General features: G+C 43.9%; 1 protein-coding gene across 1 annotated transcript; it reads right to left on the bottom strand.

Moving 5' to 3' along the window:
* Nucleotides 1-8,361: 8,361 nt before the first annotated feature.
* On the bottom strand, nucleotides 8,362-14,355 carry LOC311114872 (uncharacterized protein). Its single transcript, XM_084190104.1, has 6 exons — nucleotides 14,335-14,355; nucleotides 12,715-12,851; nucleotides 11,628-12,313; nucleotides 10,384-10,564; nucleotides 10,139-10,268; nucleotides 8,362-9,920 (listed from the first exon to the last, which is right to left on the bottom strand). The coding sequence occupies exons 2-6, from the start codon at nucleotides 12,749-12,751 to the stop codon at nucleotides 9,275-9,277; spliced, it is 1,680 nt and encodes a 559-aa protein (XP_084046230.1). The 5' UTR covers nucleotides 12,752-12,851; nucleotides 14,335-14,355; the 3' UTR covers nucleotides 8,362-9,274.
* Nucleotides 14,356-15,406: the final 1,051 nt, after the last annotated feature.

Raw genomic sequence — 15,406 nt, 5'->3', positions numbered from 1 at the left:
AACCATTTCTGTGTTTTTATGGGTATTATGACGTGACAACTGTGGCGGACTATAGCAGTGCATAAAATCATAGTTAAATAATGAATACAGAAAACAAGCACAAAATCAGAGCTTTCTAACAGTATAAGTACTGTTCATTGCCCTCTCATGAAGATATGTTTTATACGGCCATCCACTTAACATTAACGTTCAACAGGTTAAAATGACGCAGAATGATGACGAAATATTGGCGGGGTAGTAAAATTGGCACAGCAGAAATGACAAGTGTTACCAGTTCTTACATATTACATTTTTTTATGAGAAAACTACTGTTCTGACATCTTAAACATTGTGTATGATACAAAGCCTAGAGATAGAGAGAAAGAGCTACACAGTAAAAAGTTCAGTCTAAGATTGTATTCTGTATAATGAATGTTATGAACAAACCTATCGGACGCTATACGGACCTAGTTGTGTGTGTGTGGGTAAATCCATTTGAATTCAATCACTTTTTGACAGCATCCCATTTGATTAAGCAAAACTTTTCATACATGTTTTCCCATGGAAGAAGTGGTTAGAAAGGGACTTTTTGGACCTAAATTCTAAAACATTCAAGAGATAAAGGCGCTCAAAGTTGACCCATTTTGCATACCCCACCATACCATGATACATCCATGTCTTCATCACTGGAGAAGATAAACAGTTGAGTTTGATATAATTTAAAAGCATACAAACAGGGTCAATCTATTTTAGAATAAAAAAAATAAAAACGTTCTATCCTTTAACATCAATGTTTTATGTATTTATGGATCTCTGATTTCTTTCTATATGTGCAAGGTACATCCAGAACCACAACACCCACAGTCATCTCTGTTTCTGTTTGTAGTCCTGATGTACAGTATCAGTCAAAAGTTTGGACCCACCTACTCATTCAAGGGTTTTTCTGTATTTATACTATATTGTAGAATAATTGTGAAGACATCAAAACTATGAAATAACACACATGGAATCATCTAGTAAACAAAAAACTGTTAAACAAATATATTTTATATTTGAGATTCTTCAAATAGCCACCCTTTGCCATGATGACAGCTTTGCACACTCTTGGCATTCTCTCAACCAGCTTCACCTGGAATGCTTTTCCAACAATCTTGAAGGAGTTCCCACATATGCTGAGCACTTGTTGGCTGCTTTTCCTTCACTCTGCCGTCCGACTCATCCCAAACCATCTCAATTGGGTTGAGGTCGGGGGATTGTGGAGGCCAGGTCATCTGATGCAGCACTCCATCACTCTCCTTCTTGGTAAAATAGCCCTTACACAGCCTGGAGGTGTGTTGGGTCATTGTCCTGTTGAAAAACAAATGATAGTCCCACTAAACCTAAACCAGATGGGATGGCGTATCGCTGCAGAATGCTGTGGTAGCCATGCTGGTTAAGTGTGCCTTGAATTCTAAATAAATCACAGACAGTGTCACCAGCAAAGCACCCCCACACCATAACACCTCCTCCTCCATGCTTTACGGTGGGAAATACACATGCAGAGATCATCCGTTCACCCACACCGCGTCTCACAAAGACACGGCGGTTGGAACCAAAAATCTCAAATTTGGACTCCAGACCAAAGGACAAATTTCCACCAGTCTAATGTCCATTACTCGTGTTTCTTGACCCAAGCAGGTCTCTTGTTCTTATTGGTGTCCTTTAGTAGTGGTTTCTTTGCAGCAATTTGACCATGAAGGCCTGATTCACACAGTCCCCTCTGAACAGTTGATGTTGAGATGCGTCTGTGACTTGAACTCTGTGAAGCATTTATTTGGCCTGCAATTTCTGAGGCTGGTAATTCTAATGAACTTATCCAGCAGAGGTAAGTCTGGGTCTTCCATTCCTGTGGCGGTCCTCATGAGAGACAGTTTCATCATAGCGCTTGATGGTCTTTGCGACTGCACTTGAAGAAACTTTCAAAGTTCTTGAAATGTTCCGTATTGACTGTCCTTCATGTCTTAAAGTAATAATGGACTGTTGTTTCTCTTTGCTTATTTGAGCTGTTCTTGCCATAATATGGACTTGGTCTTTTCCCAAATAGGACTATCTTCTGTGTACCTCCCCTACCTTGTCACAACACAACTGATTGGCTCAAACGCATTAAGAAGGAAAGAAATTCCACAAATTAACTTTTAAGTAGGCACACCTGTTAATTGAAATGCATTCCAGGTGACTACCTCATGAAGCTGGTTGAGAGAATGCCAAGAGTGTGCAAAGCTGTCATCAACGCAAAGTGTGGCTATTTGAATATAAAATATATTTTGATTTGTTTAACACTTTTCTGGTTACTAAATGATTCAATATGTGTTATTTCATAGTTTTGATGTCTTCACTATTATTCTACAATGTAAAAAATAAAAAAAATAAAGAAAAACCCTCAGTAGGTGTGTCCAAACTTTTGAGTGGTAGTGTATCTGCAGTGACTTTCAGAGTCAACCTGTTTGTAGTCCATAGAATGCCATGTTTGTAGTCTGTTCCTCTCTAAGAAAAAGGTGTGAATGAGTTATCCTGTTTGTCATTGATAGAATACCATATTCATAGTCCATGAAAAATATGTGTAGTTCATGATGTGCTGCCATGTTTGTAGTCCACAATATGCTGCCATGATTGTAGTCCATCCTGTTCTGCCATGTTTGTAGTCCATTCCACTCTCAAAGGAAGATGTGGAAGACTCGTGATTTCAGGCTCCTACTGTTGGGAATGTTCTGGACGGAGTACTTGATGGTTTTGTAGAACTTGGGACATGTTCCCAGGTGAGAGAGCGGCGAACGTCGCACTGTCCGGCAGTTGTTATGCATAGTCCAGAACCCGATGGAATAACGGGGTAGCATCTCGATGCTGACGGTGTGTTGCCCGGGCGACCACTGGGTCAGTCTGACAACTGTAACCATGGAGCCAAAGCCGCAGGAGTGACAAGTCACGCCACGAAACACGGACTCCTCGGGACATAGCGACACGCCCCTCTCCCACGATATACCTCCATCCTCCCCCCCCTCCCCCATGTCACCTAAGTTACACAGGGCCACAAGACACACACCCTCCAGAGCCTCGTTGCCTTTAAAACGCAGCAGGATTCCGACCAGCAGAGGGACCGCCCCCAAACACAACAACTGCTCCTGTTGACACCCTGAGAGAGAGAGCGAGAGAGAGAGAGAGAGAGAGAGAGAGAGAGAGAGAGAGAGAGATGTGTGAGAAAGGTTAAGGGTTTAGACTTGCAGCGTTAGAGATAAGGCTGTGGTCGAGGGTTAGGGGTCAGAGGTTAGCAATGACTCACGGCTGTCGTAGCAGATACGAGCGATAGCGTGGCCAGCATGTATCAGCAGCTCCTGATCCCTGGAGACCAGCACAGACAGCAGAGCAGACGACACCCCTGTCTCACCACACCTTTCCCTGATCACCGCTGACGGCAAGAGAAGCAGTGAATGACAACCATGAGAGAGAGAGAGAGAGAGAGAGAGAGAGAGAGAGAGAGAGAGTGACTTACTTTCTCTGGCCAGTTCTGACACCAGTTTAGCGGTCATTAGAGTAAGCGGTCCTCTCCTCCTAAGGGCTTGAGCCAGAGTAGGTAATACACCACTCACTGCCACCTGTTCCGCAGCCCCACGCTCTACACACCACACACACACACACACACACACACACACACACACACACACACACACACACACACACACACACACACACACACACACACACACACACACACACACACACACACACACACACACACACACACACACACACACACACACACACACACACACACACACACACACACACACACACACACACACACACACACACACACACACAAAGAGAGAGAGATTAAATGTACAGCATCATGTTAACAAGCGCAACACACACTATTTCCTGTATTCTCCCACCATTTACTTACAAGACATCCAGGCATGCATGTGAATACTGTGTATAGGTGACAGTGTTTGAATACTGTGTGTACCATGTATGTACATTGTGTATGGTTTGTTTACGTGTGTGTGAGTTTAAACCAGGCAGGTTAATCAGCACTGTGACATACATTTTACATTTTAGTCATTTAGCAGACGCTCTTATCCAGAGCGACTTACAGTTAGTGAATGCATACATTTTCATACTGGCCCCCCGTGGGAAACGAACCCACAAGCCTGGCGTTGCAAGCGCCATGCTCTACCAACTGAGCTACAGGGGACTACATGTGACCTTTTCACCTCTCCCTCACCTTTCCTCTCTCTCTCTCCCCCTCAGACACAAATACGGATTAGCGACTCTGTGTTTGTCCAATTGGTCACGCATCCAACTCTCCCTCTCTCAACCCTCTCATCCCTTCCTTAATTATCTCCCTTGGTCATCACTAGTTACCACAAAGTCATAAACCCTGCCTATTTCTATAATTGATCTTCTTAAAATGTGATTTCAAACCTAAACTTAAACACACTGCTAACCTTATGCCTAACCCTAACCTTAAATTAAGACCAAAAAGCAAATTTTTGTTTTCATGATTTATTATGATATTTTCACTTTGTGGCTGTGGTAACTAGTATAAACCCCTCCCTCCCGTCCTGTTTCACCTGCCTACAACACTAATAATAATAATAATAATAATAATAGGTCATTTAGCAGACGCTCTTATCCAGAGCGACTTACAGGAGCAATTAGGGTTAAGTGCCTTGCTCAAGGGCACATCGACAGATTTTTCACCTAGTCAGCTCAGGGATTTGAACCAGCGACCTTTCGGTTACTGGCACAACGCTCTTAACCACTAAGCTACCTGCCGCCCTACACTACAATGGCACTTGTGGAGAACAGACAAATCAATGAAGTTCTCTCTCGAAGGAAAGGACAAGTTTTTGTGTAATTTTTGTTTTGTTGGCAGGTAGTATACTCTTTGCTGTGGGAGTGTGTGTAACTCACGTTTTTCCTGTATGACAGTAAGTACTGTGTCCAGGTGTGGTCGGAGTTCATCCTCGATGAGATCAGTGCTGACCACAATGGCATCTAACGCATTAGTGAGAGCGTCTGAGAGGGAGAGGGAGGGCGAGAAGGAGATGATTGAATATGAATACTTCTTATACCAGCTCAAAAATATTGTAAGCTTGTTACGATCTCTCCCAAGTGGGTTAACCCTATTACAGCATTGGTTAACAAGTTTGGCTATGGGCTGCGAAACCTGGGGTCAAGACCCATCGACAGAGAGGATGTTGCACTGTGGCCGTTCGCTTCAATATGAACCCTGGTACAGTAAAATCATGGTGAGCTCTGGCATCGTTTTCATCCCACTTCAAGTACTGATGTGAAATGTATAACATTGTACATGACAGCTCCATAGACACCACAAGCAAATGTAGCAGACATGACTCGGGACTCGTGAGGTAGCCCTGCCTGCGACTTCAGCCCAGGAGGGAATTATCTCTTGGTTTAATGGTCAACCCGGGTTAAGATCCCTGCAGTGTGACACGTACAACCCCTACACTACAGTGTAAACATACATGTGACGATGTCAGTCTATACTGTACATTTACATTTTAGTCATACATTATTTTTTAAAAATCATACCCCCCCGTGGGAATCGAACCCACAACCCTGGCGTTGCAAACGCCATACTCTCCCAACTGAGCTACATCCCTGCCGGCCATTCCCTCCCCTACCCTGGACGACTTGTGCGCTGCCCCATGGGTCTCCCGGTCGCGGCCGGCTACTACAGAGCCTGGATTCAAACCAGGATCTCTAGTGGCACAGCTAACACTGCAATGCAATGCCTTAGACCACTGCGCCACTCGGGAGGATACTGTACAGGAAACTGTACAGTTTAGTGGTGTGAGCTCCATAGCAACAGCAGCTGTCAAGTCACATAGTAATCTCCCCTCCCGTGGCGCGCTGCACGTACTGGCGCCATGTTACAGTGTTCATTTCAAATGAAGAGATGTCGGTGGTGTAATGCTCAACAGTATGTTTAGGTAGGTGTGTGTGACTGAGTGTGGCTCAGGCCAACAGAGCGTCTACCTTCACACACCAAACTTCAAAAAAGTTCAGGCAGGATAAGCTACTAACACAATGCAATTCTACTCAACACTCGCCCATACCAACACTAACCACTCACCTTTGGGTACCACAGGCAGTAGTCGACCGGAGTCACTGGTCGGCCGCAGTCTATCCATGTGGGTGTGTATGCGTGCATATGTGTGTGTGTCAGTGCAGACTCCCATCCGGCCTTATTGTTGCAGCTTGCGGGCACTCGTTTCTCAAATCTTCTGTCAACCAAACAATCTTCTTTACACACCTCTGTACTTCCTCTCTCATCCTTTTACTTGTTTATTATCCGTATCTCTTCAACAGCTTTCATGAACATCTGTCACCCCTATCTGTTGCTGTTTCAGACACCGTATTCTCCTTTCTTTCTACCAGCAAGCCCTGAATTATTTTAACTGTTTCCTTCTTGCCTTTTATGTTACATATTCCATACTCCCGCTCTTTCAGGCATGTTTCTTTCTCTCCTACTCTTACTCCTGCACCTGTGCTCTCCCCCCCTCCCTACGCTAATACAGAGTAAATCCTAATTCTCTGCAAAGCTGCTCTCCATCAGTCCCTCCCTCGCTCTCACCCGCTGTGTTGGCAGGCAATACAGTACCACAGTATAAATCGTAATACTCATAAAACCTAGCGGTCAAACAGGGAAATGGTTCCAATCGTTTTTCCACCATTCATTCTTATATGAGATTTTAGAAACAAATGACTTTTATCAATATATTCGCCTGTATTTACCCCAACAAATGAAATGCTAATTAGCTGCTAATGCGGCTATCATAAAGAACTACAAATGCCATGATGATCTGGACCAGACTGCCGAATCGAGGCAAAGTTAAGAATTAACTATCTAATGTTAGCTAAATGTAGTTATGAATAAATTGGCAACATTTCTTTAAATTGACAATTCTGTGAACTGTCTTGGGCAAGTTTTAAATTTACACAATACCTGTTAGCAAAGGAGTCAGCTAGAGATGATGTGCAGGAGCTTGCAGGGATTTGTAGTTTTGCATGTCGTCTACTTTGACGCTAATTAACATTTTCGAATCTGAGAGTAAATAGAGCCGAATATATTGATAAAAGTCAACCTTGTCCGAAAGCGATTTACATGGTTATCAAAACGCCACACCAGGGTAAGCCTACACGAAACACAGCCCTTATTTTAAGTGTTTCTAAAATCCCCTATGGGAAAAATGAATGGTGGAAAAACGATTGGAACCATTTCCCTGTTTGACCGCTAGGTTTCATGGGGCTCTATAGGCTCCTGGCTTGGTTGACTCGACCGACTACATTCGGCTGACTGAGCAAGGTGTTCTGCTAATCCTTGTACGTGAGGATTTCTTAATGGGTAGTTCTTTAGAATGCAGGATGATTTGTAGATCAGTGGTTCTGCACAGCACCTTGCTCAAACAATTTTAAAGTAGTACATTTCCTTATTATTTTGTGTTTTGAAAAAAGTGTAAGACTAATAATAGGAATCCCCACCCAGTTGACCACTTTAAAAATGGTGGAAGCCCTGTACAGACTAATAACTCCCCTACAGCGAGCAGTGAGGACAGCAGGAAAGAGTGAACTATGATCCTGCCTTTCCAGATTGGAGGAGGGTTTATCTAATGCGTTAAATACTTAAAGATTTCTGCAGCATCTGTTGATCTAACTTGAGGTTTAGCCTCTATGGTCCAATGAGTGTGTGTTTGATACAGCCAGAGGCTAACTGGTAGTAATTAGTCAATGAGTGACAGGAATATTAGGGTTTTATGGTTACTGTCTGGTTGTCTTTAGTTTATAGATATTAAACATTACACGTTTTTTTAGATGTACCTGTTTTTTTAGATGTAGTTAAACAAGCAATAAACCCTCTCAATTTTACTTTTGCTGTTCTAAAATGATGTACAGCCTTCGACGGATATGATAGAAGCTTAGGCTCGCAAGCAGTTTTTGGCAAGCATGCTGTTGGAATTGTGTTCCCCTCTTCCTCGGTATCCAAGCCCAACCTTTCTAACCATCAATAGGATAATCTAGCTAAATTAGACAGGCATGTCAGTCTGTTAGCGCTTCGTCAAACGCAGAACCAGATTTCCATTGTCTTAGTTTCAACCTCAAAGTCTGTTACGCACAATCACCTGTTGATGGTCGGAATTTGGCACCATTAATGCAGTGTTCACATGCCAATCGGACATAGGAAACTCTGACATTTCCGAATTGCTACTGGTTGAACGCGGCACGTGAATAACTACAATCAATTGGGACATTACTGAGTTTCCTAGTTCCGACTAGCACGTGAATGAGGCACAAGGCAAGTCATAAATATGTTCAAGTCATGTGTGGAAGCAAAGTTTTATTTATAATTGGAAACAAAACAAAAGTATCCAAGAGCTAAAAAGTATAAAGACATTTGTCTATGTAAAACAAAACATTTACCAAACTACATCAATTTACAGAGTAGAAACTATGCACTAGGCTATACATAGGTTCTGCCTCAATGGCAATGTCCATGCTAAAATTAGTATATCCATCTCTATGTGTGAAGCAGAGCTCCTCGCTCCCTAAAATCTCCCAGAATGTACTAAAACACCCAACCACCAAAACAGTGAGAAAGAGAGATCCACTAGCTTCAGCTACTCTATAAAAAAGGATTCTCAAACTCCACTGCGTGTGCAGGATTTTGCTCCATCCCTGGTCTAACGCCCCTGATTCTACTAATTGTCTGTTCATCAAAACCTTGATTATCTGAATCAGGTGTGTTAGAGCACTGCCTGCACGACCAGTAGCTCTTCAGCACCAGAGTTGGAGAACCCTGATCTAGACTCTCTCTACCCAAAGGAATCACCATGCTTTAGAAAAGTATAACTTTAATATAAAGTATTTCAACAGTGAATGTAAATATTTTACAGTAATTTACAATTTAGTCAATGTGTTCCAAGGCACTTAAACTGTTCTGCCTCTTGTCCTGAAATATATCCTTCTTCCATTTCTCTGTCCTCACATCACTGAGTTCTCAGTCCACCTCGCAAATCAACACTTGGCCCCAATTGCTTTCACCTATCCAATCCCCTCATATTTAGGCCTACACAAGTTTAGGAGCCAGGAGTTGTTTCTGGAACGCGGATATGTTTCTGTTGGCGCAACTGCTGAGGTTTCCTTTCTGTTGGAGTCTGCAGCTACACATTGTGCCTTTTCAATTCGTTTTTTGTGTATGTGCAGCTGCAGAGTTTCCTTCTGCGTTGCCAAGAGTTTACTTTTCGGTAGTCTTTGCATTCCCCTCTTCCTCGGTATCCAAGGCAACCTGTGGGGAGGGGTTTAGCTTAATCTTCTTGCCCCTCCCCTTCCCCTGAGCTGCTTCCTGTTCCTGTTTACGGTCTGAGGCCCCTGAAGCTGCTCTCTTCCTGTAAGATCCCCTGGGGCCACGCTGGACGCCTCGACCCTTGTGTTGTTTCAGTGGTTTCTTAGGGAGCTGGGTGTCAGTCTGGGTCTCGTTCTGGGTCTCGTTCTGGGTCTCGTTCTGGGTCTCGTTCTGGGTCTCTTGGCAGCACAGCAGGGGCTGGGTTTGAGTCCCTTTGGGGTTGAAGTGGGGCTGGTCTATCACATAGATCCGTTTCAAGGGGGGTAGGGAGGAGAATGGGCCCAGGGGCGTTGTATTGGTGGTAACAGGAGGGTTGACGAGGGACACGGTAGTCTGAAGGGCCGTCCTAGTGGGGGTTTGGTGTGAATGCTTGGTGTTTATTAGACAGGCGATTAGTTGCACCTGGTAGTCGATGAGGGTAGAGAGGATGTCGAAGGTGGCTTCCATCACGCCCGTGCTCATACCGTGGGTCACATTGTCCATCAGACGACTGTTAGCTGGGTCCCTGAAACAACATCTCATCTCCTCTAGCTGGGCTCTGAGAGGGGTGGGGTAGGAGTGAGAGGACAAATTAAACTGACAAATAGGAAGGATTTTAAAAAAAGGAAATATAATCCCAGGATTAAACTGTGATGGGTACATAACTCCCCTATCTATGGGACATATTCAGATGTTAAGATGCTTTGAACTACCAGTAGTAACTGGTATTGATGAATGATGACCTTGGACTCAACATACAAATCTATGAGAGCTTACTTGGTATCGATGATCTTGGACCAGTGCTGCACAGGGTTGTTCTCTTGTATGAGCTGCTCAGCCATGTTGGGGAAGTTGAGGTGTTTGGTAGCTAGGGACTTCATGTCACTACACAGCATTGTGATGTCGCCTGAAGAACACACACACACGTTACAGAAGTTGAGGTAATCATGTTAGGTAGCTAGGGACTTGCCACTACCCAGTGTTCTTGTGTCACCTGGAGAAACTCTCCCTCTCTCTCTTACCCTCGGTGAGCCTGGTGAATGCGCTGGTGATATAGGCAGGGGTCTCGACAGGGGGGATTCCAGCCTTAATCAGGTTTTTCACCAATCTGTTCTTGCTGTCTAGGTCTGCCGGGTTCTTCCCAGTGTACATCAGCAACGTCCTCACTGACATCTTCTCTGGTGCATCCATCCTCCTCAGCACCTATCAATCAATCAATCAATGGGTAAATATCAATAATTGAAATGACCATTGAACAGTCCCAGATCCCAGAGTGTACCTTTAAATTAAAACAATCTATACTGAACTAAAATATAAAACGCAACATGTAAAGTGTTGGTCCCATATTTCATGAGCTGAAATAAAAGATCCCAGAAATGTTCCATACGCACAAAAAGTGTATTTCTCTCAAATGTTGTGCACAAATTTGTTTACATCCCTGTTAGTGAGCATTTCTCCTTCGCCAAGAGAATCCATCCACCTGACAGGTGTGGCATATTAAGAAGCGGATTAAACAGCATGATCATTACACAGGTGCACCTTGAGTTGGGGACAATAAAAGGCCACTCTAAAATGTGCAGTTGTGTCACAGAACACAATGCCACAGCCATTTAGCAGACGCTTTTATCCAAAGCGACTTACAGTCATGCGTGCATACATTATTTTTTTTGTGTATGGGTGGTCCCGGGGATCGAACCCACTACCTTGGCGTTACAAGCGCCGTGCTCTACCAGCTGAGCTACAGAGGACCACACCTGTCAATTGGCATGCTGACTGCAGGAATGTCAACTAGAGCGGTTGGTTACACGTGGTCTGCGGTTGTTTATTTCTCTATCATAAGCCACCTCCAAAGTCATTTTAGATAATTTGGCAGTATGTCCAACCGGCCTCACAACCGCAGACCACGTGTAACCACGTCAGTCCAGGACCTCCAAATCTGGCTTCTTCACCTGCGGGATCGTCTGAGATCAGCCACCCGGACAGCTGATGAAACTGATGAGTATTTCTGTCTGTAATAAAGCCCTTTTTGGGGTAAAAATCGTATTCTGATTGGCTGGGCCTGGCTCCCCAGTGGGTGGGCCTATGCCCTCCCAGGCCCACCCATGGCTGCGCCCCTGCCCAGTCATGTGAAATCCATAGATTATGGCCTAATGAATTTATTTAAATTGACTGATTTCCTTATATGAACTGTAACTCAGTAAAAGGGTTGAAATTGTTGCATGTTGCGTTTATATTTTAGTTCATTATATATGATGTTTACTATTACCTCTTCTTTGTGGACCAGGTATGGCTGCGGTGCAGGTCTCACATCTCCATGCTGCAGCACAGAGACTACCTCTGCCACGACGGTAGGGGTCTGAGTCTGGGCATCAGTCTTGGTTGGGGCTGCATCCCTGGCTGTCGGAGGCTGGGGCTGGAACTGAACCATCTTCCTAGCCTGCCTTGGAGCATTAGGAGGGTTTGTTGTCCCTGCTGCAGGCTGGGTTTGGGCCTTGACACAGGCTATAATCTGGGATTGAGCTGTGACCCCAGTTGGAGTCTTGATCTGGGACTGTCCTGGCACTTTAAGTGGGTCTATTTTCCCAGCTGTAGTTTGGGGTTGAGTTGTGATCCTGGCTGTAGTTTGGGGTTGGGTCCTGACCCCATCAGAATTCTGGGGCTGAGCTAGTACGTAGATGTGTTTCATAGTGCCTGGTACCTGGGTTTGGGTCGAGTCCCCAGCGGAGAGAGGTTGGGTTACAACAAAGATGTGTTTTGTGGATACAACTGGAGTTCGGGTTGCATCTGCAGCGGTAGTCTGGAATTGTGGCTCTTTGGGAGGCCGCCGAGGCATGGGTACTACGTAGATGCGCTTCTTGGGGACACCGATTGATGTTTGAGATTGGGTCACAACCCCAACTGGAGTCGAGGTCTGAGAAGGCCCTGGGAGTTTGGAGGGGTCCTGTTTTTTTACTTCAAAGAGAAGTAAAAGCATTTAAATCCACAGTAACTGTGTTGTTTTCTAACATGTACTTTGGCCATTTGTTTCAAATTGCAGTATTCATACGTTTATGAACGCGTATTCAGCCAGCACCTCCAAGTTCATGCTAAATGCTCTGCCTTTTCTCTAGTCACAAAAATACAAGCCGAGAGAACCATATACCTACTGGCTCTCTAAAAAGTCAGGTAAACAATTATTTTCTGTGGATATTTGTATCAAATTTCGAGTGGTTGACAACAGACAACTGGTAAACTTCGACAATTTTGCAGAGATAAGTTTCAGACTTTACATCAAGCATTGGTAAAAAAGTCTGATTAATAAGGCAACCTTTAATTCATGCTTCAGACAATTTATAGGGTAGCCATCTACATACCTGCGTTTTTCTCTGCATCCGTGGCCAGATGGATCATATCCTGCCCCTCAGGGATTCTGTTCACTGCAATTAAATTAGATACCTCCTTGGTCACCAGCAAAGCAGGGTTTCTTATCAATCCTGGTCTTGGAGATGTCCTATTATTTTCCAGTACAAACACATTGAATCAGCTAATCAAGGACTGGATAATTAGTTGATACTAGTTTGTCAGGTCAGGTGTGTTAGTGGCAGTGCACAGCTAAAAAGACATGTGCAACCCTTATGGGTTCCTAGAACGAGGGAAGCGTTGCAAGTCAATGCACACGCCTCATCACCACCTTCCCGCCCACCGCATTCAAAACAACTGGGAACTCTTGGGAAAAAATTAGCTCCGACTGTTGAAATCGTTTTGAAGGGTCATCTAGCTCGGAATTCCAAGTCGGAAACTCTGGCATCTTTCTAGAACTCCGACTTTCCGACCCGAAGATCACTGACGTCATGGTTTGACTACGTTTTTTTCAAATTCACATGCCGCGTTCAAAACAACTGGGAACTCTGAAAAATACGAGGTCAAATCATGAGGTCAGTGATCTTCAGGTCGGAAAGTCAGAGCTCTAGAAAGAGGCCCGAGCTCCCAAGTTTGAATTCCGAGTTGGATGACCGTTCAAATCGATTTTTCCCAGTAGGAGCTCTTTTTCTTTCCCCAGAGTTCCCAGTTGTTTTGAACACCCGGAAGTCTGAGATTCCCCAGTTCGCAGTTGTTTTGAACACGGCAACAGTTGTCTTGAAAGCACCATCTCTTCCCCCACTCTGTCTGTGACAGTCCAGACATATCAAAGATGTGTATAACTAACCCAAGATATACCACAGCCTGTCGTTTCCAATGAGAGCAAATTAATCATAGTAGGCAGAACAAGCACTAGCTTGCGAGTTCTTATGGGCGCATTCTAGCCTTATTTGCATATTTCCGTTATGGAACGCCTACCCTGTGAAGTGTGCAATAACTAAATTCACCCTTGCACTCCTAAACAACACCATTTTTTTTACTTTGGCGAAGGGTAAAGTCCACAAAACTTAGTCCACTCTGTTCGTAACAGATTTTAGTTTTGGGAACTGAAAACTGTATTGAGATCAAATGTTTAACTGATGAGAAAATTAGCAGAATGTCAGCCAAAATCCATCTTCTCCCACTGCCGGCCACTGGGCATCCTATGGAAATGCCAACCGGATGCTTCAGATTTATACATCCGGTGAAACAACTGGCTCATCATACCCAACTAGCTAGCTAATTAGCTACAACATGATGCTGACAGGCAATAACTAGCGTATAGCTAACACATAACATGCATGCATTTGAAATGCAAACCGTCACAAATTCGTTAATTTTCTGACTGGCTAGCAAAGCGAAGCAAAGCGAAGCAAAGCAAACATCACAAACTAGCTATCGCTTGGTAGCTAACGTTAGCTAGCTAGTTAGCTACTTTGCTAGTACTACAGTTAGCCGACTATCTAACGTTAACTATGTTAGTTAACTATTTACATTCCATAAGGTATTTATTACGTTAATATTTACTAAACAATATCCATGCACTTCCAATCGCTAGTAAATGTATGTGAGGGTGAAATTATTTAGCTAGTTACCTGAGGGCTCCATGTTGATGATGTGCGATGATAAGATAACGTTGGTGTGCGGCAAAAACAATCTGCGCTCTGATTGGTTTGACGCTGAAAATAATGATGCACAGTGATTGGCTTGAATCTACAACGATCCAATCGTATCTCTGCCAAGTGAATATAAATGCCGCGTTCAAAACAACTGCCAACTCGGACATTTGGGCATCTTGGTGCTTTCAAGACAACTGTCAGTGATATACAGGTCGGAAAGATGCCCGAGTACCCAGTTGTTTTGAACGCTGCTTCTTTCTAGAGCTCCGACTTTCAGACCTTAAGATCACTGACGTCATGAAGACGTCAGTTGTCTTGAAGACACTAATAGATCCCTGCTGTCTTTGCTGTAACACTAGCCAGTGTCACGGTTTTATTGTAGCATTGCTACATTTTGAGGACACTTGACTAAATAGGTGTTCATATAGGTTGGGAAACACTGGCCAGGTGGTCAGAGTTTGCACTTGCTGAAAAATGATTGCATTTGTTTTGAAACTGTGGTGATACTGATGCTTTGTGGTTTGTTGACAACTGTAGCATTTTAGCTAAGCCTAACCCAGCTATTGACAGAAGTGCACTTACATCAGTGGAGGCTGGTGGGAGGAGCTATAGGAGGACGGGCTGATTAGTAATGGGTGGAATGGAATAAATGGAATGATATCAAACATATGGAAACCGTGTTCGACTCCGTTCCATTAATTCCATTCCTGCCATTAATGAGCCCGTCCTTCTATAGCTCCTCCCACCAGCCTCCTGATTTACATAGCAGATTAGGAGAATTCATGCAGCAGGTTAGGAGAATGAGGTTAAGGTTAGGAAAGGGTTAGGGTTAGCTAAAATGCTACAGTTGTCAACAACTGTTATCCCAGACACAAAAACTTGATGGATCTGTACTGGTAGCCACAACCGTACAAACCACCAGCCTGGACAAACCATCAGTATCATAACACCGGCTTGCCTGTATAAATATGTACACATTATGTGCTTTATCTGCCTTCTCAAGGAAAACTACTTTGAAAAGATGCACCTTGTTTTTGAATGATGCTGC

The sequence above is a fragment of the Coregonus lavaretus genome (genome assembly GCF_964263955.1).
Source record: "Coregonus lavaretus genome assembly, contig: HAP1_SCAFFOLD_1901, whole genome shotgun sequence".
In the NCBI taxonomy this organism is placed as follows: Eukaryota; Metazoa; Chordata; class Actinopteri; order Salmoniformes; family Salmonidae; genus Coregonus; species Coregonus lavaretus.
The sequence above is the reverse complement of the archived record's forward strand: the minus strand, read 5'-3'. Positions and strand labels throughout refer to the sequence as shown.

Bases quoted from the DNA above. Each gene is read 5' to 3' on its own strand.
- LOC311114872 (XM_084190104.1), bottom strand. From the start codon at position 12,751: ATGATCCATCTGGCCACGGATGCAGAGAAAAACGCAG. The intron at 12,314-12,714 runs GTATGTAGATGG...TTCTCTTTGAAG, and splicing joins GGATGCAGAGAAAAACGCAG to TAAAAAAACAGGACCCCTCC. The intron at 10,565-11,627 runs GTAATAGTAAAC...ATTGATTGATAG, and splicing joins ACCTGGTCCACAAAGAAGAG to GTGCTGAGGAGGATGGATGC.